The 26,668-nt window shown below is 39.8% G+C and overlaps 1 protein-coding gene across 1 annotated transcript in view; it reads right to left on the reverse strand.

Annotated features, from left to right (window-relative positions):
* GABRA3 (gamma-aminobutyric acid type A receptor subunit alpha3) overlaps positions 1-26,668 on the reverse strand; it is a 330,737-nt gene that overhangs the window by 17,881 nt on the left and 286,188 nt on the right. The window contains 3 exon segments of the mRNA XM_033201527.1: positions 9,068-9,279; positions 18,115-18,267; positions 22,494-22,637. Of these exon segments, the coding sequence (XP_033057418.1) occupies positions 9,068-9,279; positions 18,115-18,267; positions 22,494-22,637 (509 nt within the window).

Raw genomic sequence — 26,668 nt, forward strand, 5'->3', positions numbered from 1 at the left:
CAGACCGACACCCCACACCTCACACGGTGGAGTACACCCCTGAGAGGAAGCTTCCAAAGCAAGAATCAGAGAGGTACACTCGCTGTTCAGCAATATTCTATCTTCTGCAGCATCTGCTGCTGATACCCAGGCAAACAGGTCTGGAGTGGACCTCAGGCAATCTCCAACAGACCTACAGCTGAGGGTCCTGACTATTAGAAGGAAAACTAACAAACAGGAAGGACACCCACACCAAAACCCCATCAGTACGTCACCATCATCAAAGACCAGAGGCAGATAAAACAACAAAGATGGGAAAAAAGCAGGGCAGAAAAGCTGGAAATTCAAAAACTAAGAGCGCATCTCCCCCTGCAAAGGAACACAGCTCGTCACCAGCAGCCGATCAAAGCTGGACAGAGAATGACTTTGACAAGATGAGAGAAGAAGTCTTCAGTCCATCAAACCTCTCAGAGCTAAAGGAGGAATTACGTACCCAGCGTAAAGAAACTAAAAATCTTGAAAAAAGAGTGGAAGAATTGATAACTGGAATAATTAATGCAGAGAAGGCCATAAACGAACTGACAGAGATGAAAACCATGACACAAGAAATACGTGACAAATGCACAAGCTTCAGTAACCGACTCGATCAACTGGAAGAAAGAGTATCAGCGATTGAGGATCAAATGAATGAAATGAAGCAAGAAGAGAAATCTAAAGATAAAAGAAGAAAAAGAAATGAACAAAGCCTGCAAGAAGTATGGGATTATGTAAAAAGACCAAATCTACGTCTGATTGGGGTGCCTGAAAGTGAGGGGGAAAATGGAACCAAGTTGGAAAACACTCTTCAGGATATCATCCAGGAGAACTTCCCCAACCTAGTAGGGCAGGCCAACATTCAAATTCAGGAAATACGAGAACGCCACAAAGATACTCCTCCAGAAGAGCAACTCCAAGACACATAATTGCCAGATTCACCAAAGTTGAAATGAAGGAAAAAATCTTAAGGGCAGCCAGAGAGAAAGGTCGGGTTACCCACAAAGGGAAGCCCATCAGACTAACAGCAGATCTCTCGGCAGAAACTCTACAAGCCAGAAGAGAGTGGGGCCCAATATTCAACATTCTTAAAACACATTCAAAAGCTAGCAGAAGGCAAGAAATAACTAAGATCAGAGCAGAACTGAAGGAGATAAAAACACAAAAAACCCTCCAAAAAATCAATGAATCCAAGAGGTAGTTTTTGAAAAGATCAACAAAATTGATAGACCGCTAGCAAGACTAATAAAGAAGAAAAGAGAGAAGAATCAAATAGACGCAATAAAAAATGATAAAGGGGGTATCACCACCGACCCCACAGAAATACAAACAACCATCAGAGAATACTATAAACACCTCTATGCAAATAAACTAGAAAATCTAGAAGAAATGGATAATTTCCTGGACACTTACACTCTCCCAAGACTAAACCAGGAAGAATCTGAATCCCTAATAGACCAATAGCAGGCTCTGAAATTGAGGCAATAATTAATAGCCTACCAACCAAAAAAAGTCCAGGACCAGATGGATTCACAGCTGAATTCTACCAGAGGTACAAGGAGGAGCTGGTACCATTCCTTCTGAAACTATTCCAATCAATAGAAAAAGAGGAATCCTCCCTAACTCATTTTATGAGGCCAACATCATCCTGATACCAAAGCCTGGCAGAGACACAATAAAGAAAGAGAATTTTAGACCAATATCCCTGATGAACATCGATGCAAAAATCCTCAATAAAATACTGGCAAACCGGATTCAGCAGCACATCAAAAAGCTTATCCACCATGATCAAGTGGGCTTCATCCCTGGGATGCAAGCTGGTTCAACATATGCAAATCAATAACCTAATCCAGCATATAAACAGAACCAAAGACAAAAACCACATGATTATCTCAATAGATGCAGAAAAGCCTTTGACAAAATTCAGCAGCCCTTTATGCTAAAAACTCTCAATAAATTGGTATTGATGGAACGTATCTCAAAATAATAAGAGCTATTTATGAAAAAACCACAACCAATATCATACTGAATGGGCAAAAACTGGAAAAATTCCCTTTGAAAACTGGCACAAGACAGGGATGCCCTCTCTCACCACTCCTATTTAACATAGTCTTGGAGTTCTGGCTAGGGCAATCAGGCAACAGAAAGAAACCAAGGGTATTCAGTTAGGAAAAGAAGAAGTCAAATTGTCCCTGTGTGCAGATGACATGATTGTATATTTAGAAAACCCCATTGTCTCAGCGCAAAATCTCCTTAAGCTGATAAGCAACTTCAGCAAAGTCTCAGGATACAAAATTAATGTGCAAAAATCACAAGCATTCTTATACACCAGTAACAGACAAACAGAGAGCCAAATCAGGAATGAACTCCCATTCACAATGGCTTCAAAGAGAAGAAAATACCCAGAAATCGAACTTACAAGGGATGTAAAGGACCTCTTCAAGGAGAACTACAAACCACTGCTCAGTGAAATCAAAGAGGACACAAACAAATGGAAGAACATACCACGATCATGGGTAGGAAGAATCAATATCGTGAAAATGGCCATACTGCCCACGGTAATTTATAGATTCAATGCCATCCCCATCAAGCTACCAATGAGTTTCTTCATAGAATTGGAAAAACTGCTTTAAAGTTCATACGGAACCAAAAAAGACCCCACATTGCCAAGACAATCCTAAGTCACAAGAACAAAGCTGGAGGCATCACGCTACCTGACTTCAAACTATACTACAAGGCTACAGTAACCAAAACAGCATGGTACTGGTACCAAAACAGAGATATAGACCAATGGAACAGAACAGAGTCCTCAGAAATAATACCACACATCTACAGCCATCTGATCTTTGAAAACCTGAGAAAACAAGAAATGGGGAAAGGATTCCCTATTTAATAAATGGTGCTGGGAAAATTGGCTAGCCATAAGTAGAAAGCTGAAACTGGATCCTTTCCTTACACCTTATACGAAAATTAATTCAAGATGGATTAGAGGCTTAAATGTTAGACCTAATACCATAAAAACCCTAGAAGAAAACCTAGGTAATACCATTCAGGACATAGGCATGTGCAAGGACTTCATGTCTAAAACACCAAAAGCAATGGCAACAAAAGCCAAAATTGACAAATGGGGTCTAATTAAACTGAAGAGCTTCTGCACAGCAAAAGAAACTACCTTCAGAGTGAACAGGCAACCTACAGAATGGGAGAAAAGTTTTGCAATCTACTCATCTGACAAAGGGCTAATATCCAGAATCTACAAAGAGCTCAAACAAATTTACAAGAAAAAAACAAAAAACTCCATCAAAAAGTGGGCAAAGGATATGAGCAGACATTTCTCAAAAGAAGACATTCATACAGCCAACAGACACATGAAAAAATGCTCATCATCACTGGCCATCAGAGAAATGCAAATCAAAACCACAATGAGATACCATCTCACACCAGTTAAAATGGCAATCATTAAAAAGTCAGGAAACACAGGTGCTGGAGAGGATGTGGAGAAATAGGAAGACTTTTACACTGTTGGTGGGATTGTAAACTACTTCAACCATTATAGAAAACAGTATGGCGATTCCTCAAGGATCTAGAACTAGAAGTACCATTGACCCAGCCATCCCATTACTGGGTGTATACCCAAAGGATTATAAATCATGCTGCTATAAAGACACATGCACATGTATGTTTATTGCGGCACTATTCACAATAGCAAAGACTTGGAATCAACCCAAATGTCCATCAGTGACAGACTGGATTAAGAAAATGTGGCACATATACACCATGGAATACTATGCAGCCATCAAAAAGGATGATTTGTGTCCTTTGTAGGGACATGGATGCAGCTGGAAACCATCATTCTCAGAAACTATTGCAAGAACAGAAAACAAACACCGCATGTCTCACTCATAGGTGGGACCTGAACAGTGAGATCACTTGGACTCGGGAAGGGGAGCATCACACACCAGGGCCTATCATGGGGAGGGAGGAGGAGAGGGATTGCATTGGGAGTTATACCTGAGGTAAATGACGAGTTGATGGGTGCTGACAAGTTGATGGTGCAGCACATCAACATGGCACAAGTATACATATGTAACAAACCTGCACATTATGCACATGTACTTAGAACTTAAAGTAAAAAATGGGCAAGGACTTCATGTCTAAAACACAAAAGCAACGGCAGCAAAAGCCAAAATTGACAAATGGGATCTAATTAAACTAAAGAGCTTCTGCACAGCAAAAGAAACTACCATCAGAGTGAATAGGCAACCTACAGAATGGGAGAAAAGTTTTGCAATCTACTCATCTGACAAAGGGCTAATATCCAGAATCTACAAAGAATTCAAACAAATTTACAAGAAAAAAACAAACAACCCTATCAAAAAGTGGGGAAAGGATATGAACAGACATTTCTCAAAAGAAGACATTCATACAGCCAACAGACACATGAAAAACTGCTCGTTCACTCGCCATCAGAGAAATGCAAATCAAAACCACAATGAGATACCATCTCACCCAGTTGGAATGGCAATCATTAAAAAGTCAGGAAACAACAGGTGCTGGAGAGGATGTGGAGAAATAGGAACACTTTTACACTGTTGGTGGGATTGTAAACTAGTTCAACCATTATGGAAAAGAGTATGGCAATTCCTCAGGATCTAGAACTAGATGTACCATATGACCCAGCCATCCCATACTGGGTATATACCCAAAGGATTATAAATCATGCTGCTATAAAGACACATGCACACATATGTTTATTGCGGCACTATTCACAATAGCAAAGACTTGGAATCAACCCAAATGTCCATCAGTGACAGACTGGATTAAGAAAATGTGGCACATATACACCATGGAATACTATGCAGCCATAAAAAAGGATGAGTTTGCGTCCTTTGTAGGGACATGGATGCAGCTGGAAACCATCATTCTTAGCAAACTATCACAAGAACAGAAAACCAAACACCGCATGTTCTCACTCATAGGTGGGAACTGAACAATGAGATCACTTGGACTTGCGAAAGGGAACATCACACACCGGGGCTATCATGGGGAGGGGGGAGGGGGGAGGGATTGCATTGGGAGTTATACCTGATATAAATGACGAATTGATGGGTGCTGACGAGTTGATGGGTGCAGCACACCAACATGGCACAAGTATACATATGTAACAAACCTGCACGTTATGCACGTGTACCCTAGAACTTAAAGTATAATAATAAAAAATAAAAAAATTTATGTTTGATTTAGCAAATGTTAATATTTTAATTTAAGCTTGTCCTTTCAAATTAGAAATCCTTTTTGATTCCTAATTCAGAAAATACTCATTTCCCAATCAATATTCATTAATACCAGCTTATAAATTTGAGTCTTCTACCCTATATGTCTTCATCTGAGTCATTAATAACAACATTTGAAAAAGCAGGGTCAAAGACAAAGTCCTGTAGTGTATCCGCAGGGACCTCCATTCAGTTTGCTGTCTGTCGTTCCATCAGTTTATTTATTTATTTATTTATTTATAGACAGAGTCTCTCTCTGTTGCTCAGGCTGGAGTGCAGTGGCGCAATCTCGACTTACTGCAACCTCTGGGTTCAAGTGATTCTCCCGTCTCAACCTCCCAAGTAGTATGCCATCATGCCGGCTATTTTTTGTTTTTTTGTAGAGATGGGGTTCCGCCATGTTGGCCAGGCTGGTCTTGAACTCCTGACCTCAAGTGATCTGCCTGCTTTGGCCTCCCAAAGTGTTGGGATTACAGGTGTGAGCCACTGCACCCAGCGCCATCAGTTAATTCTATTTGATTTGAATTGGTCAACCAACTACATCAGCCTAATTGTACTATTTTTTTCTCCTTCCTTCCTTCCTTCCTTCCTTCCTTCTTTCCTTTATCTCTCTCTCTCTCTCCTCTCTGCCTTCATTTTTTAATTTGACATCATCTCACTCTGTTGCCCAGGCTGGAGTGCAGTGGTGCAATTTTGGCTCACTGTAGTCCGAACTTCCGAGCTCAGATGATCCTCCCACCTCAGCCTCCTGACTAGTTGGGACTACAGGCATATGCACCCACGCCCAGACAATTATTAAGTTTTTTTTTAGATGGTATTTTACCATGTTGCCCAGACTGGTCTCAAATTCCTGAGCTAAAGCAATCTGCCTGCCACCGCATCCAGCTTGCTTCATTTTCTTCATGGAGGTATAATTTTTAAAAAGTTAGTCAAATGTTTTATTAAAATTTATGACATTTTCTTAAAATTTATGACAGTCCAATAAACTGTTGATAAATGCCCATGAGGTTAGTTTGATATAATTTTTTATAGTGAACTCAAGCTGTATATCACTGATTGTTGTAACTGCTCCTAAAATATCTATCTGTTTAATAATATATTTTAGGGAACTTCCAGTTTAATATGTCAGAATAAGGTATCTTTGTTCACTTTTCCTCTCTGGAACCAACCAAAAACAATAAGATGAGAAATAAAAACCAAAACTCTATCTTTGGTGAAACTTAATAGCTTTTATAACCTTAATCCCAAAAAGTAAGGGCTCCTAAGTGAAGGGAAAGTGAAAGTGAAGTGCAGTGAAAATCAGATCAGGGTGAAGATGACACTGAGGATACCTGCTGCTCCAGATTTCTGGTCAAAGATAGTGTCCCAAAAGTGTGTGGCATGACTTGACAAAGGAAAGAAACAATCCCTGTTTTGAAATAAAATCAGTTTTCAAGCTGGTTATGAGAACATCCCGGAACTCTGACTACCACATAGTGGCAGAGGAGACAGAGACTGGAAAATTAAAGAATATAACACTATACACGCATACACATGCACAAGTACATACACAAACACACATGGAGACATGCACACAGACACCTGTATCAACATAGAGGGATTTCCTGTGAACAAGGGAAAGTTCTTACTAGTCAGAAGTAGAATCACAACTACAGGGAAGACTACTCATAAGAGATTGTATAGACAACAAGTGATGCTCAACTACTCTCTACTACTCATTCTCAGCTACTCATTACTATCCTGCTAACTCTCTCAGTTACTCCCCAAATGATACTTCCATACATAACAAGGGTAGTAAAAAATTTCTCTAATGCAACTTCAAGTAATAATTGAATACTAACTATCATGGTACTAGTACAAACTTTGTTACAAAAGGAAGAAAATGACCAATTGAGTATTGTAATCAATGTCTTAACGGAGTCATCAGAGAAAGAGAATGTGACCCATGGATTGCACAACAGCTCAACTATTATTTAAGTATAAACACAATAGACATTGATTTTATACATTCAAAACAGAAGAAAATATGGTTCCCATGAGACCATCTTAAAGAAACTTATAGAAGTTAGCTAAATGATGAGATTATATGGACACATAGAGGGAAACAACACATACTGGAGCCTTTAGGAAAGTGGGGGGAAGAAGGAGGGAGAGAATCATTAAAAATAACTCATGAATACTAGGCTTAATATCTGGGTGATAAAATAATCTGTACAGCATACAGCCAACCCATATGACACAAGCTTACCTATATAACAAACCTGCACTTGTACCCTTGAACTTAAAAGTTAAAAAAGGAATTGATGTAAATATACAATGAATAGAAATGATAGATACAAGGACGATTTTAAGAAAAGAACCCATTTAAATGTAGAACTATGACTGAACAATTATAGGATTTACAATTGCATGGAAGGATATACGTGTTATAAAACATAATAATGGAGCAATAGTAGTATAGCAAACAGAAGTAAGGAGATGACAGGAACTGGTAGAGAGAAGGAGAGGTAGGAGTGGATGTGTACTGATTTCCTTATATTCATCGTGGGTGGGGGGCTAACAGACCCTGTTCCTAGCTGATAAACCAAGTTATGGAGGAATAAAATATTTTAAGGGTACAAAGGTAACAACTAGATTAAGTACAATAAAACCAACGAAAAAAATCCTATGGTAGATGGAGTAGATTAGGAAGTAGAACTATACTTATTTCTTCATAATTTATAGCAAGGAGTTAATAAATTTTATCTAAATAAGTAAAATTATTCAAAAATTTTGCCAACTCACCAATCTATACTCTATGCAATACATATTTTCTCCTAATTTGAAAAATCATTACCATTTCTCTTCTCCATGATTACTTGAGGAGTACCAGGATGGTCCTGAGATCACATTTGCCAGTTCCTCTTAGCATATTTTGGTAATCTTTACCTAGTTCTAGCAACCTGAACTTATTTAAAGCAGCCAGGGACAACAATCTTTATTTCACTGTGTTCATGTTTTATTCCTATCAATGTAGTTGGTTTAATGATTTTAATCTCTCTTCTTCATTCCCATCAATGCAGCAATCCAGTCATCATTTATTCAGCTTTTACTGTGAGTCAGATGCTATGCAAGGATATTGGCTAGCTAGAAATAAGATGTAGACAAGCCTCTGCCCCAAAAATGTTCAAGTCTAGTGAGAGGAAGACAAAAACTAATACAAATAAATTATTTTAATATCAGAAGCACCCATGCCTCAAGAAAAGGTAAATCTGTGAATGATTCCAGAAAGGCTCTATGGAGAAAGTAACATTTCAGTTGGGTCTTAAAGAATGAGTAGGTCTTTAGCAGGCAGGGGAAAAAACAAACAGCATCTCAGGTACAGAATACAAAATAAGTAGACACAGAAGGAAAAATGATCATTTTGTTTTGACTATAATTTGAATATACTGAAAAGAGGGGCAGAGGTGGCCTTAGAGATTGTACTCTGGGTTGAAGATAGAGTCCAAGCCTCTGAGTGACTTTGTAAGTACCAATGGGTCCCCCTTGAATCTAGCAGCATCACATTTAGGTTTGATCCTTCACCACAAGACATCAATCCTCCTTGATACCTGCCCTCTTTTCTTTGCCCTTAGACAACATGCCAGGTTGCCAAGAAGCACTCCAGTTGAGAATTGGATTGATGACCCCAGTGAATAGCACATAGCCCTGCCCAGTTCTTGCAGGCTATAGACTGCCCACTCCTGGTCCCAATACAGGTCTCTCAGGGGGTGCTTCTCAGTTCCTCTTTTGCTATATCTCACCTTCATCTCCAGGGCCTCTGGTACTTTCTTGCCTTCCCAAGCCCAACTCCGCTTGGTGAAATAGTTGACAGTGGCAAATTCAATCAGTGCAGAAAATACAAAGGCATAACAGACGGCTATGAACCAGTCCATGGCCGTCGCATATGCCACTTTAGGTAAGGAATTTCTGGCACTGATACTCAAGGTGGTCATGGTAAGCACAGTGGTGACACCTGAGGAGAGAAAAGATGAGAACCAGTTGCAACTGGAAGACATTGAGAACTTATTCGATGAAATCACTGATTTCCTATTTGAAAGGGGAAGCTTTACCCCACTCAAAATGGCCCATTTAAAATTAAATTAAAAAAACAAAAACAAAAAACACCAGACTATCAAATCTGATGGGTCCACCTAGTAACCAGCCCATCCCACTTGGCAGAAGACTATATAGGCATCTGCAATGGATTACATTTAATTGTTGTCCTCTAGCTTCTGCTTAAATATTTCCATTGAAGAGCAGGTAGCCCACTTCATTGTAAGGGAGCATTTTAATTAGAAAAAGCTAGCTCACGAACTGAAATCTGGCTTCTTCTAGCTACTGGCCCACAGACCGATCTTGGAGTTTCTTCTGTGGCCACGCAAGGAAAAAAATCTGCTCCTTACTCTACAGAACAGGCCTTCAGAGACTTAAAAAGGGCTATGGTTCCTTGCGAAACTACTCATCTTCAGAATGAACATGGAGATTCATGTTCACCTCATGAACTCCTTTTCTTGGTTACTTCCTTTCCTATCCTGGCCTTTTTTTTTTTTTTCCTGAATAGCCTAGAACTGAGTCCAAGACTCAGGACATGGTCGGAATTCAGTAGGATGCTTACTTCCTTAATTTTGGACACTCTTCTGATAATGCAGCAAACTATTGTGGAAAGTGGCTCTGTAGCTGCATCACACCCTAGGTCCCTACTGGGCTTTGTGAACGATGAAAACTATTTTGAAATCTGTTTCTCGGGAGTTTTTGCCAAATCCAAGCTTGTCTTTAGATCAATTATTCTTTTTTGGGGGGAGTGTTATTCTAAATTCAAGGCTAAATTTTATTTACGTTTAAATTATATTTTACGTTTTTTCTAATCTTTTCATATTTTAGTTATGCATGTGAATATATATATATATATATATATACTTGTGATTAACAGTATAAGCTTTAGAGTCAGAATGAACTAGGCTGAAAACTGGGCAACCTCACTTACTAGTAATATGACCTTGAATAAGGTGTTTTACCCCAGACAGCCTCAGTTTATCATGTGTAAAAGGGGGGTGATAACACCAGATAACACAGAGATTTGTTGGGGATTTAAGATTATATATATAGTCTATAGTATAATACCTGACACAGAGTAATCATTCCATAAATAGTAGCTTCTGTAATTAATATGACTATTGTCTTTACTGTTGTTTGAACAATAGTGTTGTCATACTATATAATTAATTATAATAGTATAATTAATGTAACAACAATATTATCATAATAATTTTACAATTGCTAGCAATGTGTTCTAGTCTCAATGAGTACTACACTAGAAGTTAGATGTTCTGAGTGCTCCCACTTACTTGCTTTGTATCTTAGGCAATTTCTTTATTCTCTCTGTGCCTCCATTTTGCTCATTTATGAATATTCCCTACTGTCTCTGTCCCCCAGGATTTTGATAAAGCAGTATATGTACAAAGTCATTCAAACTTGAGGAAGGGGAAATGGTCAGAATGTCTTTCTGAGCATTGGCATGCTGAAGAGGATGCAGAAAGTGAGCCTCCTTAGCCTGGGTCAAGCAGGGCATGGAATGAATTCCTAATGAGGCGAAAGAGGCTATATGCGAAATCAAGCAGAGAAGGCACTGTGTCCATTAACTTTACCCAGAGGGTCAACCATGTGTGCTGAAGCCTCTGGGGCTTCCTTTTCTATCTTGGTCTGCTATAGTACCTTACTTATATATTGCTATATAAATGAAATCCAGACTGCAAAAGACTCTACAATTTCAACAGAATACCCTAAAGGAGTACCTTTGCACCAACTAGGCGGGGAGTAATCAAGGGTGATTAGTCAAAACACATTTTAAGCCATGTAAGGAATCTGCCACATAGCTAATACTTATTAACAAACTCTGAATCTGTAACCTGGTAGTCTCTGAGAATGGATCCAGGCCTTGAAAACCTTCGTATCATACCAAGCAAGGAGTTACTTAATGGGAGAAACAAGCTACTTCATTAATGGTTATTAGCAAATGCAGTTGTCCACTCTGACACATTCATAGCAGTGTGCTGCTAGTGCTTAGATGGAGAGAACTGTATTGCAACATAAGTGTTTCTGTGCCATATCTCAGTAGAGATTTCTAGAGCTCTAGTCTCTAGGGCTTAATTAAAACCGTCAACTTTTTGAAAGCTCTTAGCTAGTCAGAGCTGGTAGGGCCCTCAATCCAGCCTTTGGTACACATCATGGATGGATGAAGAGATTCTTGGCATTTTAAAAGATATTCAGCCTGTCACCAGTGCTTCTCTTTCAAGACTAGAAAAATATTTCTGAAAAGGCTCAGGTAGAACTGACTGTCCTCCCTCATCTCCTTTGAGCACTTCTAGTGCACTTACATGATGACATGTGTCTCTTATACCAAACCACATCTGTGATGAGTGGAAAGAACTTTAATTCTCAGGCACAGCCAAGTAGCCCACTGTACCACATTCGTTCCCATCAGAGTTAATAACGTACTTTTCTTGCAGTAATTATTAAATATATTATTATTATTATGAATGTAGCTCTTATTGTCTTCTTTTCTCCAACATTGCTAACTGTCTGTTTTGTGCCTTATACAGAGTTAGGTCCTAAGGATAAAAATTTAGGTATTTCAGACTACAGCATTCAAAATGAGTACTCATTCTCCCCTTAGGAAATAATCAGAATTAATCACATTTCATATATCTGTTTACCTTAGACACCACCACAAGGGCAAGGATATTTGTTAATTCACTTTCAATCAGGCTTAATTCTGTTTTACAAAGTCCTATCTGACCCTACCACCCATACCCTTATGAACCCTTTATCACAAACTCTTCTTACTGCCTAACTCTGCCACTCTATGACTTAGTGAGTCCACCTATTTTCTCAACCTCTTCTCTGAATGCATAAACCCCTTTTGGCCTTAACTGAAACCTGACTCTCCTCTTGAATACACTGTTTTGGTTCTCAAAATGTGGTTGATAATTCAGAATCAAGAGCTCAAGAGGTACAATCCATATTTTCTTTGATGTCTAGCACTTCTTAGACCATTACCAGATCACAGTGTTGTTGTAACCTGTGCTCCTTTGAGACATCTACCATCTGGTGATACCCCTTTCTGCCCTTTCTCATAAGTATCATTTATAGAATACTCCCATCTCCCCAAAGATTCCTTTGTGCCATACCATCCCCTTCTTGGTCTTAGGTAACCACTGATGTGCTTTCATTTCTATGGATTAGATTTTTCTCTTAGAGTTTCATATAAATATTTTACGGTATGTACTCAGTTGTGTCTGGCTTCCTCCACCAGCATTTTAGGTTTACTCATGTTGTTGCATCTATCTGTGGGTTGTTCCTGTTAATTTCACAGCAGCATTCCATTGTATTGATATTACTAATTTGTTTATTCATTCACCCAGTAAGGATATCCGGATTGTTTCCAGTGTTCAACTATTGTGAATAAAGATACTGGGATGATTTACATGTAAGTGTGTGTGAGTATATGCTTTCATTCTCTTGGTAAATACCTAAAGAAGGAACTACAGGATTATATAGTAAGCATATGTTTAACTTTATATGGCATTGTCAAACTGTTTTCTAAAGTAATTTTACCATTTAACTTTCCCAGCAGATGTATGAGAGTTTCAGTCAGCATGCATCCTTGACTTAAAAAATAAAATAAAATAACTTTAGGCCGGGCATGGTGGCTCCTGCCTGGAATCCCAGCCCTTTGGGAGGCTGAGGCGGGTGGATCACAAGATCAGAAGTTTGAGACCAGCCTGGCCAACATGGTGAAAACCCCTCTCAACTAAAAATACAAATACAAAAATACCAGGCAAGGTGGCGCATGCCTGTAGTCCAGCTACTCGGGAGGCTGATGCAGGAGAATTGCTTGAATCCAGGAGGTGGGGGTTGCAGTGAGCTGAGATGGAACCACTGCACTCTAGCCTGGGCAACAGGGCAAGACCCGCCTCAAAAAATAAAATAAAATAAATAACGTTAATTGATACTTTAACACTTTTCTCTGATAGTGAAAGTCCTTGGAACATTTTATCTCCATATATCCCCATCTCAACAGATATATATTACATTATGTTACAGTATTTATTCTAAATGTAGTTAACGAATGAGCCACTGTTACCATCTCATACAGTCAGTGCTTATTTTAGCCATTCTAGTATTTAAAGTGATGTCTCCATGAGGTTTTAGTTTACATTTCCCTAATTTAAAAAAAATGATATTAAGGATCCTTCACATGATTATGAGCATTTGTATATATTCTTCGATGAAGTATCTGTTCACATCTTTTGCCCATTTAAAAATTGGATTTTGACTTTTATTATTGAATTTTAGGAGCTTTTATATTTTCAGAATATATAAATATTTCAAAATATATTTTTTAGGTCTGCACAGATATAGTGTGCTTTATCTAGGCTATGGCTTGCCATTTCATTATCTTAATGTTATCCTTAATGAGCAGAAATTTTTAATTTTGATTAAGTCCAATTATAGTTCTTTTCCTTATTGTTATTATTTTTGTGAACTAAGGATTTTGTCTACCAAAGGGTGCACAGATATTGCCTTATATTTTCTTCTAAGTGAATCATATTTTTAACTTTTATATTAAATCCATGATCAATCTCAAATTAATTCTCTGCAGTGCCATCTTTATCATAAATCAAGTTTCCATATATATGGCTGTATTTTAGGCTTTTTATTTCTTTTTTCTTTTTTTTTTGAATGGATCCTTGTTTTTTTTTCTTTTTTCTTTTTTTTTCTTTTTTTATTATTATTATACTTTAAGTTCTAGGGTACATGTGCATAACGTGCAGGTTTGTTACATGTATACTTGTGCCATGTTGGTGTGCTGCACACCATCAACTCGTCAGCACCCATCAACTCGTCATTTACATCAGGTATAACTCCCAATGCAATCCTCCCCCTACCCTCACTGGCCATCAGAGAAATGCAAATCAAACCACAATGAGATACCATCTCACACCAGTTAGAACGGCAATCATTAAAAAGTCAGGAAACAATAGGTGCTGGAGAGGATGTGGAGAAATAGGACACACTTTACACTGTTGGTGGGATGTAAACTAGTTCAACCATTATGGAAAACAGTATGGCGATCCTCAAGGATCTAGAGCTAGATGTACCATATGACCCAGCCATCCCATTACTGGGTATATACCCAAAGGATCATAAATCGTGCTGCTATAAAGACACATGCACACATATGTTTATTGCGGCACTATTTACAATAGCAAACACTTGGAATCAACCCAAATGTCCATCAGTGACAGACTGGATTAAGAAAATGTGGCACATATACACCATGGAATACTATGCAGCCATCAAAAGGATGAGTTTGTGTCCTTTGTAGGGACATGGATGCAGCTGGAAACCATCATTCTTAGCAAACTATCACAAGAACAGAAAACCAAACACCGCATGTTCTCACTCATAGGTGGGAACTGAACAATGAGATCACTTGGACTCGGGAAGGGGAACATCTTATTTTCTTTAAAAATCTTTTGAGACAGGGTCTCAGGCTGTCACCCAGGCTGGAGTGCAGTGGCATGATCGTGGCTCATGGCAGCCTCAACTTCCCAGGCCCAAGCAATCCTCTCACCTCAGCCTCCCAAGTAGCTGGGACCACAGGGATGTGCCACATCTGGCTAATTAAAAAGAAAGAATTTAAGACGACGTCTCCCTATGTTGCCCAGGCTGGTCTTGAACTCCTGGGCTCAAGCAGTACTCCACTTCAGCCTCTCAAAGTGCTGGGATTATAGGCATGAGCTGCACTCCCGGTCTCTCTACTTCGTTCTTTTTTAGAAGGATATTTTGGCTATCTTGCTTTTTTTCTTACATAAAAAATTCTGCAATCACTTTTTACATTAACATTTTAACTTGCAGGTTCTCACATCAATGCAATTAAGTAAATATAAATTCTAAATTAACGTGAGGCCAAGTTTGAATTAGCAAATGAATTATCAAGGAATCTCATATTTCACACAAAGCCCAGGCCAAAAGAAACACGCTTCTTTATTGTCTCTCTGCACTGGTAAGTGTATTTTTCTAGTACTCTCTTGCATTGCAAGCATAACTCTTCAATGATATTGAATTTATGGGAAGTGTCCTTGTATTAATTTCCTTTGGTTTATGTAACAAATTATCACAAATTTAGTTGCTTAAAACAACTAAATGTCTTCTTACAATTCTTGATGCTAGAAGTCTGAAATTAGTTTCACTGGTCCAGTGTCAAGGTGTTAGCAGGGTTGCACTCCCTCTGGAGGCTCTAAAGGAATAATCTATTATCTTTTTCAGCTTCTACAGCTATATGACAGATTCCTTCACTCATGATCCCCTTCCTCTTTCTTCAAATCCAACAGCAGAGCGTGTTCAAATCTTTCCTCCTTCTGTCATCACACTGCTTTCTCCTCCACAGTCAAATCTCCCTCTACCTGATTCTTGTAAGGATATTGTGATTGCATTTAGGCCCCATTCCAGATAATTCAGAATAATCTCTCCATCTCAAGATCTTTTATTTAATCACAACCACAAATTTATTTTTGCTGTATAGATCACACTCCCAAGTTCCAGGGATAGAATACGGGTATCTTCGGGGACCATTATTCCGCCTACCACAATCTTAGTTGTAAATGTCTTTCTTATATAAGTTTAAAAGTCAAACTCTTGTTTACCAAGACCAGGAGTCCATCTGCTTATCTTCCTGCCATAACAGTACCAGTTCATGTGATTAACACTCCATTTTCAGTTTCTTCTTTCGTTTGGGCCCCTGTGTATTCCCTTTAATTTCTTTTAAGCTCACGTCAAGACATTAGCTTAAAAGAATGGTTTCGGCTGGGTGCTGTGGCTCACACCTGTAATCCCAGCGCTTTGGGAGGTTGAGGCGGGCAGATCATCTGAAGTCAGGAGTTGGAGACCAGCTGGCCAACATGTGAAACCTGTCTCTACTAAAAATACAAAAAAAAAAAAAAAAAAAATAGCCAGGCATGGTGGCAGTGCCTGTAATCCCAGCTACTCAGGAGGTTGAGGCAGGAGAATCACTTGAACCTGAGAGGTGGGGGTTGCAGTGAGCCAAGAATGCTCTATTGCACTCCAGCCTAGGCAACAAGAGTGAAACTCTGTCTGAAAAAAAAAAAAAGGAAGGAAAGAAAGGAAGGAAGGAAGGAAGGAAGGAAGGAGAGAGAGAAAAAAGAAAGAAGAAAGAAAGAAAGAAAAAGAAAGAAAGAAAGAAAGAGGAAAGAAAGAAAGAAAAAAGAAAGAAAGAAAGAAAATAAAAAAGAATGTTTCTATGTTTTATCTAGCTTTTTCTAGGATTTTATAAAGGAAGCTTTTCAGGGGTATATCGTTTGTTATATTCCCAAGTGAGCATATTTACCCACTCTCATAAAGCTTTGCTCCCTCCACTTCACTAGAACTGTTCTTTTCAACATCACTAACAGCCAAGTATATCACAATACCCAATGGACAGTTTCTGTCTGCATCTCATGTAAACTCAGTACAATTCAACCCACATGAGTATTCTCTGCTTCTTGAAATACTTTCCTCACTTGACTTCCATGATATCACATCCTTTTGATTATTCTTTCTTTTTCCTACTTTACGGGTCACTCTTTCTCTTTCTCCACTGCTATCTCCTACAATACCTGACCTACAATGCTGCTTCTTCCAAAATATAATTTACTTTTTAGTTCACTACCCAGTAAAACTTCAGGATAGTGGCAGAAACACCTTCTGTGTGGATACCAAGTACACTCAAGTATATGCTTCAAAGGTACCATTGCCATGGAGGCAGTTTAGTAGCTGAAAAAATTAATATTTATCTCCGACAGTGGGAAAAATAGGCAAGAAATGTTTTATATGTTTTAAGTCTGTGAGGAAAAAGTGCTAATGATATGCAAATGTCTTCCTAGACATCAGTATACTCATGATGAAGAAAATGCCTTTGATTGTAGGTACTATTAAGAAATCATTTAAACTTTGTGTGGCTTTTACACAATATCAGATAATTCATACTTTCAAAAAGGCCAGAGAAGAAGCCACAAAGTCAAACACTCATACAAAAAAAGCGGATCTTTACAAAGTCCCCAATCTAATACTCTGTTCAGACAGTTTGGTTTCTAACCCTTTGACTTCTCCACTCTGTGCACTAAATTCCTCTCTTTTTCACTAAAGGATAATTCCCTCTCCAGCTTTTGGGGCAAGCAGGACTGAAATGGGAAGCATTTCAGTATCTTACTGGTCCAACAGTCTTCTTATTGTAACTTCCTCTTTAAGAATTCTGTCGTCTAGGCCGGGCGCGGTGGCTCAAGCCTGTAATCCCAGCACTTTGGGAGGCCGAGACGGGCGGATCACGAGGTCAGGAGATCGAGACCATCCTGGCTAACACAGTGAAACCCCGTCTCTACTAAAAATACAAAAAATAAAAATAAAAATAAAAAAAAACTAGCCGGGCGAGGTGGCGGGCGCCTGTAGTCCCAGCTACTTGGGAGGCTGAGGCAGGAGAATGGCGTGAACCCGGGAGGCAGAGCTTGCAGTGAGCTGAGATCTCTGCAACCCAGCCTGGGCGACAGAGCAAGACTTCGTCTCAAAAAAAAAAAAAAAAGAAAAAAAAGAATTCTGTCGTCTAAAACCCCATGGTCTGATGATTCAGTTACTCCTGTTAGGCACAGGCATTTCTCCCATTCTCTCCAGGAATCATTCTTCCACCTTTCTCACCTCCACTGTGACTCTGCATGATAAGACTTTCCCTTACGCTCCATAAATTATCACTCACCAAAGACTGTACGGGCAGGAACAGACTCTCTGTTGAGCCAGAACGACACTTGTGACAGAATGACAGTCATGATACATGGCAAGTAGGTCTGGATCACAAAGTAGCCAATTTTTCGCTTGAGATGGAAGTGGGTTGTCATGACGACATATTCTCCTAGACAGAGAGTAAAATTAGGCAGTATGTAGCTACATAAACATTGTTAAATCAAGTGGGCCCCAATTCAATCCACAAAAACTCTTAATCTTATATTCAAGACAGGGTATTCCAGCACCTCCCAAGTTCATATAACGAAAGCCCTTTAACAATCACAAAACAGTGTGTTTTTGTGTGTGTGTGTGTGAAAAAAACAATGCTATCAGCGTACCAATACAGCTTGCTCAGAACAATTTTGACACAATTCATTCAAGTAATTAATGTCTCATTTAAATAATAATAAAATAAAAATCTTCTACAGCACTGTCTATGTGATAGGCACTTATTTAGCACTTTAACATTATAAAATATTTAATCTTCACAAGAACCCTATGAGGTAGGTACTATTGTTATCCTCATTTTATAACTCAAGAAACTGAGGCAAGGAGAGATGGAGTAACTTGCATAAGGTTACACAGCTAGTAACTAGTAAAGCCCAAAGTCAAGCCCAGGTAGGTTGTCCACAGTTCATGCTTTTTAACCATTACGCTCTGCTGTTCTAATGTACTTACTTGGTTAGACCCAAAAGTTCACATAGCAGAATGTGAACTGACCTACATTATCCCTCTATTACCCCCTAAAATAAGAGTGAGCACTTACTGCATTTTTACTGTGTGCCAAAATATTTTTCTGAGTGTTCGTGGAGTGTTAACTTTATATCCTCCTAACAGCTCTGTGAGATAGGCACTAATAATTACCCCATGTTGTTAAATGCATTAGTCAATTCTCCCTCTTACTGGATTTGTCAGCAGCATTTTATGCAGTTGATCCTTCATCCCTCTTGTAATCACTCTCTTCACGGAACCTCTAGGCCATGATGCTTTTCTGGTTTCTCTCCTACTTCACAGACCATTCCTCCAAAGTCTCCTTTGCTGTTCCTTTTAATTTCTAAACACTGAAGGATGTCAAAGCTCTGTACTTGTACTTCTTTTTTCTGTCTCACTCAGACACCGGCCATTCTCATCCAGCCTATGTCTTTAACACCTTAAACTCTAATAATTCCCCAATGGGCTTCCTACTTGTTATGGGTTGAATTGTGTCCCTCAAAAAGATATACTGAAGCATTAGCCCCTGTTACCTCAGACTGTGGCCTTGTTTGGAAATAGTGTTATTGCAGATGTAGTTAGTTAAGATGAGGTCATGCCATACTGGAGTAGGGTGGGCCCCTCATCCAACACGACTAGTGTCCTTAGAAGAGAGCACCATGTGAAAACACAGACACACAGGGAGAAGGATACGTAAAAAACAGGCAGAGAGCCGGGAGCAGTTGCTCACACCTGTAATCCCAGCACTTTAGGAGGCTGAGGTGGGTGGATTATGAGGTCAGGAGATCAAGACCATCCTGGCTAACATGGTGAAACACCGTCTCTATGAAAAATACAAAAAATTAGCCAGGTGTGGTGGCGGGCGCCTGTAGTCCCAGCTACTCGGGAGGCTGAGTCAGGAGAATGGTGTGAACCCAGGAGGCTGAGCTTGCAGTAAGCTGAGATGAGGCCACTGCACACCAGCCTGGGCAACAGAGCCAGACTCTATCTCAAAAAAAAAAAAAGGCAGAGATTGGAGTGGTGCAGCTGCAAGCCAAGGAATGCCAGAGATTACAGCCACCACCAGAAACTAAGGAGAGGCAAGGGACAGATTTTCCCCCTCAGAATCTCTAGAAAGAACTAACTTTCCTGATGCTTTGATTTGAGACTTCTAGCCTTAAGAACTGTGAGACACATTTCTGGTAAGTTGCACAGTTTGTAGTACTTTATTATAGGAGCCTTAAGATTCTCTACTCAACTCTAAGATTTATATATTAGACATCACTACTTGGGGATCTAATAGGCATCCTGACTTAACATGAAAATCAAGATTTTGGTTTTCACTCTCCCCATCCCCCACACCCATTCAAAATGGCTCCCCCAAGAGACTTTCCACTGACTTCTCAACCTCACCGTGTTCTCTTGCTCTCTCTATCTTGCTCACTCTCCCTCCCTCCTTTCTCTCTCACACATTTACACACACACACACACACACACACACATAACACACACAAAAATCAATCAATCAGCCAACTATTCCAGTTCTTTCTCCAAAATATTTCCATAATTTGACCACTTCTCACCACCTCTACTGCTACCACCCTGGTCTAAGCCATCATCATGTCTCACCTAGAGTACTGTAATAGCTTTCTAACTGGTCTCCTTGCTCTGTCCTTGACACTTCTTCAATGCATTCATAGTACACCTGCCAGAAATTATCTTATTAAAACGTAAGTCAGATCTTGTCTGTTTTCTGTTCAAGACTATCCAATGGTTTACCATCTCTCAAAGAGTAAAAGCCAGATTCTCCAAAATAGTCCTCAAAGACCCTTGCAATATGCCTGCTCTAATAGCACTTTTATCAGAGCTTCCTATTTTTCACCTCTCTTCCTTCTCCCACATTTGGTTTTGGCAGGATTCCCAAAAGAGGCAATTTCCCACTTTTCTACTCTACCCACTCCCTTGTACCTAAACCTAGGAAGCACCACCCGGTCATCCAAGGGTCAATATACAACCCATATTGAATGTGTATTCACATCTTAGCTTGTTTATGTGAACACAAAAACTATAAGTAGGCTTATTTTAAGTTTAGCAAATTAAAAATTACAACTTTGGGGTTCCCATCTCTTTCTTTCTCTCTGCTTCTTTTTTCAATTCTTTTCTTTCTTTGTTTTATCTTCTGTCTGTGTCCATCTCTACTTCTTTCTGTCCTTTCCCTTTCCTTCACTCTCTCCCCGCTGAGAAGGCACTGGGGATTTGTTTTTCATGAGAGTTGGACTTTGATTAGCTTAGGCAATTCTCTCTCTTTTCCATCTTAGTCTCACATTTCCAAACCCTACCTATTAATCCTATCTCTGATCATGTGAATACTTAATATATAAAAGATGTAATAAATATTCATAAATTAATTACATTCTGTGGATCTAAAAGGCAAAGCAAATGGACTTTTCAAAAGATTATAAAATTAACCACTTGTTTTGAATAACTGACTCAAAACAGTTGAACACATTGATTTTCCTCAATCCTCTCCTTTTCTATATTTCTTTCTTTCTCATTCTGTCTTGTTGTCTGTCTTCTGAAGAGGTGAAAGGAATTCTCTTTAGTAAGAACTGACACCTTTTACTAGGTTGCAAAGATTTCCCTTGTTTCTGTCCTTGTATTGCAGACTATCTGGGTCCAGTGTGAAATCGTCAAAGGGACAATGGAAAGACACCTTTATATATTCACAAGTATTCACAACTTAGATCATTTCTATGGGTGGAACTTACAAGTGGACTTTTAGAAAGCTTAGCAAATTAATTTATTATGTCAATTAACTTAATCAGTTTTCTTAAACACAACAATTTTCCATCTCTATACATCTTCTTCCCTGCCAAAGAGAGAACTGAAATTTTAATCAAACTGGAAGATTTCACAATTTCCTCATCCCACCTCCACCTTTGTGTCCCAGCTTATTAAGCTCATTATGTACCATCTGTGTTGTGTATGTTGTATATGAAATATTCAAGGGTACAATATAAAACATACAATGCATATGTATTCACAAATTAGTTATTATGTATGTATCAGAAATGCCGAACAGTTTAGCTAAATAATGCTTTAGTTCCATTTGTCAATATCCAAGAGTTAGCCATTGATAAAACCTAGCAGGTTTTGCCAACCAAGCTTTTTTCTGAGTTACGTGATCCACTTAAGAAAATAATTCCATGGCTACTCCCTGGACATCCTGGCTGTGTGCTTGACATTTTCTGGGATTAGTTAATGTGCCACCTCAGCACAGGCTGAGTTAAGCAATTATTTTAATGCAATCTTTAGGAACAAAGCTAAGCTCTTTGCCCACCATGGCCTCCATCTGCTTTCTTTTCTCATACTATAACCCTAATGCCCTTCACCTTCTGCACCACTCTCCAAGAGGCAGCAGGCAATTGTGGTTAAGAGGATAGTCTCAGGAGCCAATCTGACAAGTGTTCGTTTTCGTTTTGCCATTGCATAACTGTGACAAGGAGCAAATTACTGAACTTCTATATACCTCAGTTTTCTCATGATAATACTACCTTTGTCACAACATTGTTTTAAAGATTAAATAACTTATAAGCACTTAGAACAGTGACTGGCATGCGGTACAGGTTACAGAATGTTTGTTAAATAAAATAAGTTAAATACCTGTACTAGACCGGATTATCTCTGTCCCAACAACATGGCCCAGCAGGTCATACTGGTTCAAGCGAGAACCATCCTGTGCCACTTCCACAGATTTGTTCTTTCCGAGAGTCCAAGAATAAACCACTTCAGCTGTTGTATAGGCATCTAAGGCAGAGAAGAGTCAATAAAGAGAAGTTGAAGGAAACAGAGAATAATTACCCTTGATACTAAACTCAAATGAGATTGAAATAAAACTTCCATCTTCAAAGAGTTCTGGGTATGTGGTCTGTCTTCAACTGAAGTCCATCCATCCATCCATCCATCCATCCATCTATCCTTCCATCCATCCAATAAACTCTCATGAATAGCTACTGGAGTATATGCTGTGTACATAGAAATGAACTCGAAGTGTTCTTATACTTCAATGACTGTCTTCTAGACAGTCAATACACTTTTTCTTCTGTTGGAGAGTAGACAGTAGGGGCAGGGGAAAGAATGGCTAAAATATTATCTCAGGTAGATGTCACAGACTCAAATGCCTACAGGAGCCATAGAGGTTGACATAATTTGGATATTTGGCCCCTGCAATTCTTATGTTAAAATGCGAACCCCAGTGTTGGAAGTGGGGCCCAGTGGGAGGTGTTTGAGTCATGGAGGCAGATCCCTCACAAATGGCTGGATGCCACCCCCCTCCAGTAATGAGCGAATTCTTGCTGTATTACTTCACAGGCTATCTGATGTTTTTAAATGAGCCTTGCACCTTCTTCTCTCTTTTGCTCCCTCTTTTCATGTGACACACTGGCTTGCTTTGCCTTTCACCATGAATAAAAGCTTCCTGATGTCATTACAGAAACCAGATGCTGGCTTCATGCTTCTTGTACAGACCCCCATAACCGTGAACCAAATAAAACTCTTTTCTTTATAATTTACCTAGCTTCAGGTATTCCTTCACAGCAAAGCAAAACAGACTAAGACAGAGGTACCTTGAATAAGTGAATCAGGCTAGCTGTAAGAAAAAATAAACTGGCAGAAAAGTAACACAAATTTAATTAATTATGCCGTGAGCATATCAGAGAAAGCAAAAATTCAAACTAGTGATATTTAAGTTAAAAAAGAAAAATTCCAAATTAAAATTACAATAATTAATTTTTTTTCATAACTTACTATCATTTTGACATGCAAACAAGACAACTGACACCTTTTCTTTTGCATCAGCATTAATGTCAAGGCTTTCATTTAGAATTCCAATGTCAAGTACAGAATTTGCATAGATTAACAGGGGTGTGAGTGAGGGAATGGTGAAAAGAGGTGGGGTTACTTAATGTTAGTCAGTATATAAAGAAATGATGGGGGGCGGAGCAAGATGGCCGAATAGGAACAGCTCCAGTCTCCAACTCCCAGCGCGAGCGACACAGAAGACCGTGATTTCTGCATTTTCAACTGAGGTACTGGGGTCATCTCTCTAGGGAGTGCCGGACAATCGGTGCTGGTCAGCTGCTGCAGCCTGACCAGCGAGAGCTGAAGCAGGGCGAGGCATCGCCTCACCTGGAAGCGCAAGGGGGAAGGAAATCCGTTTTCCTAGCCAGGGGAACTGAGACACACAACACCTGGAAAATCGGGTAACTCCCACCCCAATACTGCGCTTTAAGGAAACAGGCACACCAGGAGAATAATCCCACACCTGGCCGGGGGGCCCACGCCCACGGAGCCTCCCTCACTGCTAACACAGCAGTCTGCGGCGATCTATCCGCAAGGCAGCAGCGAGGCTGGGGGAGGGGCGCCCGCCATTGCTGAGGCTTAAGTAGGTAAACAAAGCCGCTGGAAGCTCGAACTGGGTGGAGCTCACAGCAGCTCAAGGAAGCCTGCCTGTCTCTGTAGACTCTACCTCTGCGGACAGCGCACAGCTGCAGTCCAATAGGGGAAAGAGCGGGGGCCGGTGCAGACGCGAACGACTCTGTCTGACAGCTTTGGGGAGAGCCGTGGATCTCCTAACGCAGAGGTTGAGATCTGAGAAGGGACAGACTGCCTGCTCAGGTGGGTCCCTGACCCCTGAGTAGCCTAGCTGGAGACATCCCCCACTAGGGGCAGTCTGACACCCCACACCTCACAGGGTGGAGTCACCCCTGAGAGGAAACTTCCAAAGAAAGATCAGACAGGTACACTCGCTGTTCAGCAATATTCTATCTTCGGCAACCTCTGCTGCTGATACCCAGGCAAACAGGGTCTGGAGTGGACCTCAAGCAATCTCCAACAGACCAACAGACAGTCCTTCTGACTGTCAGACGGAAAACTATCAAACAGGAAGGACACCTATACCAAAACCCCATCAGTACGTCACCATCATCAAAGACCAGAGACAGATAAAACCACAAAGATGGGAAGAAGCAGGGCAGAAAAGCTGGAAATTCAAAAAATAAGAGCGCATCTCCCCCTGCAAAGGAGCGCAGCCATCGCCAGCAACGGATCAAAGCTGGTCAGAGAATGACTTTGACGAGATGAGAGAAGAAGGCTTCAGTCCATCAAACTCTCAGAGCTAAAGGAGGATTACGTACCCAGCGCAAAGAAACTAAAAATCTTGAAAAAAAAGTGGAAGAATTGACAGCTAGACTAATTAATGCAGAGAAGATCATAAACGAAATGACAGAGATGAAAACCATGACACGAGAAATACGTGACAAATGCACAAGCTTCAGTAACCGACTCGATCAACTGGAAGAAAGAGTATCAGCGATTGAGGATCAAATGAATGAAATGAAGCGAGAAGAGAAACCAAAAGAAAAAAGAAGAAAAAGAAATGAACAAAGCCTGCAAGAAGTATGGGATTATGTAAAAAGACCAAATCTACGTCTGATTGGGGTGCCTGAAAGTGAGGGGGAAAATGGAACCAAGTTGGAAAACACTCTTCAGGATATCATCCAGGAGAACTTCCCCAACCTAGTAGGGCAGGCCAACATTCAAATTCAGGAAATACAGAGAACGCCACAAAGATACTCCTCCAGAAGAGCAACTCCAAGACACATAATTGCCAGATTCACCAAGTTGAAATGAAGGAAAAATCTTAAGGGCAGCCAGAGAGAAAGGTCGGGTTACCCACAAGGGAAGCCCATCAGAATAACAGCAGACCTCTCGGCAGAAACTCTACAAGCCAGAAGAGAGTGGGGGCCAATATTCAACGTTCTTAAAGAAAAGAATTTTAAACCCAGAATTTCATATCCAGCCAAACTAAGCTTCATCAGTGAAGGAGAAATAAAATCCTTTACAGATAAGCAAATGCTTAGAGATTTTGTCACCACCAGGCCTGCCTTACAAGAGACCCTGAAGGAAGCCCTAAACATGGAAAGGAACAACCGGTACCAGCCATTGCAAAAACATGCCAAAATGTAAAGACCATCGAGGCTAGGAAGAAACTGCATCAACTAACGAGCAAAATAACCAGTTAATATCATAATGACAGGATCAAGTTCACACATAACAATATTAACCTTAAATGTAAATGGACTAAATGCTCCAATTAAAAGACACAGACTGGCAAACTGGATAAAGAGTCAAGACCCATCAGTCTGCTGTATTCAGGAGACCCATCTCACATGCAGAGACATACATAGGCTCAAAATAAAGGGATGGAGGAAGATCTACCAAGCAAATGGAGAACAAAAAAAAGCAGGGGTTGCAATCCTAGTCTCTGATAAAACAGACTTTAAACCATCAAAGATCAAAAGAGACAAAGAAGGCCATTACATAATGGTAAAGGGATCAATTCAACAGGAAGAGCTAACTCTCCTAAATATATATGCACCCAATACAGGAGCACCCAGATTCATAAAGCAAGTCCTTAGAGACTACAAAGAGACTTAGACTCCCATACAAATAATGGGAGACTTCAACACTCCACTGTCAACATTAGACAGATCAACGAGACAGAAAGTTAACAAGGATATCCAGGAATTGAACTCATCTCTGCACCAAGCGGACCTAATAGACATCTATAGAACTCTCCACCCCAAATCAACAGAATATACATTCTTCTCAGCACCACATCGCACTTATTCCAAAATTGACCACATAATTGGAAGTAAAGCACTCCTCAGCAAATGTACAAGAACAGAAATTATAACAAACTGTCTCTCAGACCACAGTGCAATCAAACTAGAACTCAGGACTAAGAAACTCAATCAAAACCGCTCAACTACATGGAA

Source organism: Trachypithecus francoisi, unplaced genomic scaffold (assembly GCF_009764315.1).
Source record: "Trachypithecus francoisi isolate TF-2019V2 unplaced genomic scaffold, Tfra_2.0 Lachesis_group6, whole genome shotgun sequence".
NCBI classification, from domain to species: Eukaryota; Metazoa; Chordata; class Mammalia; order Primates; family Cercopithecidae; genus Trachypithecus; species Trachypithecus francoisi.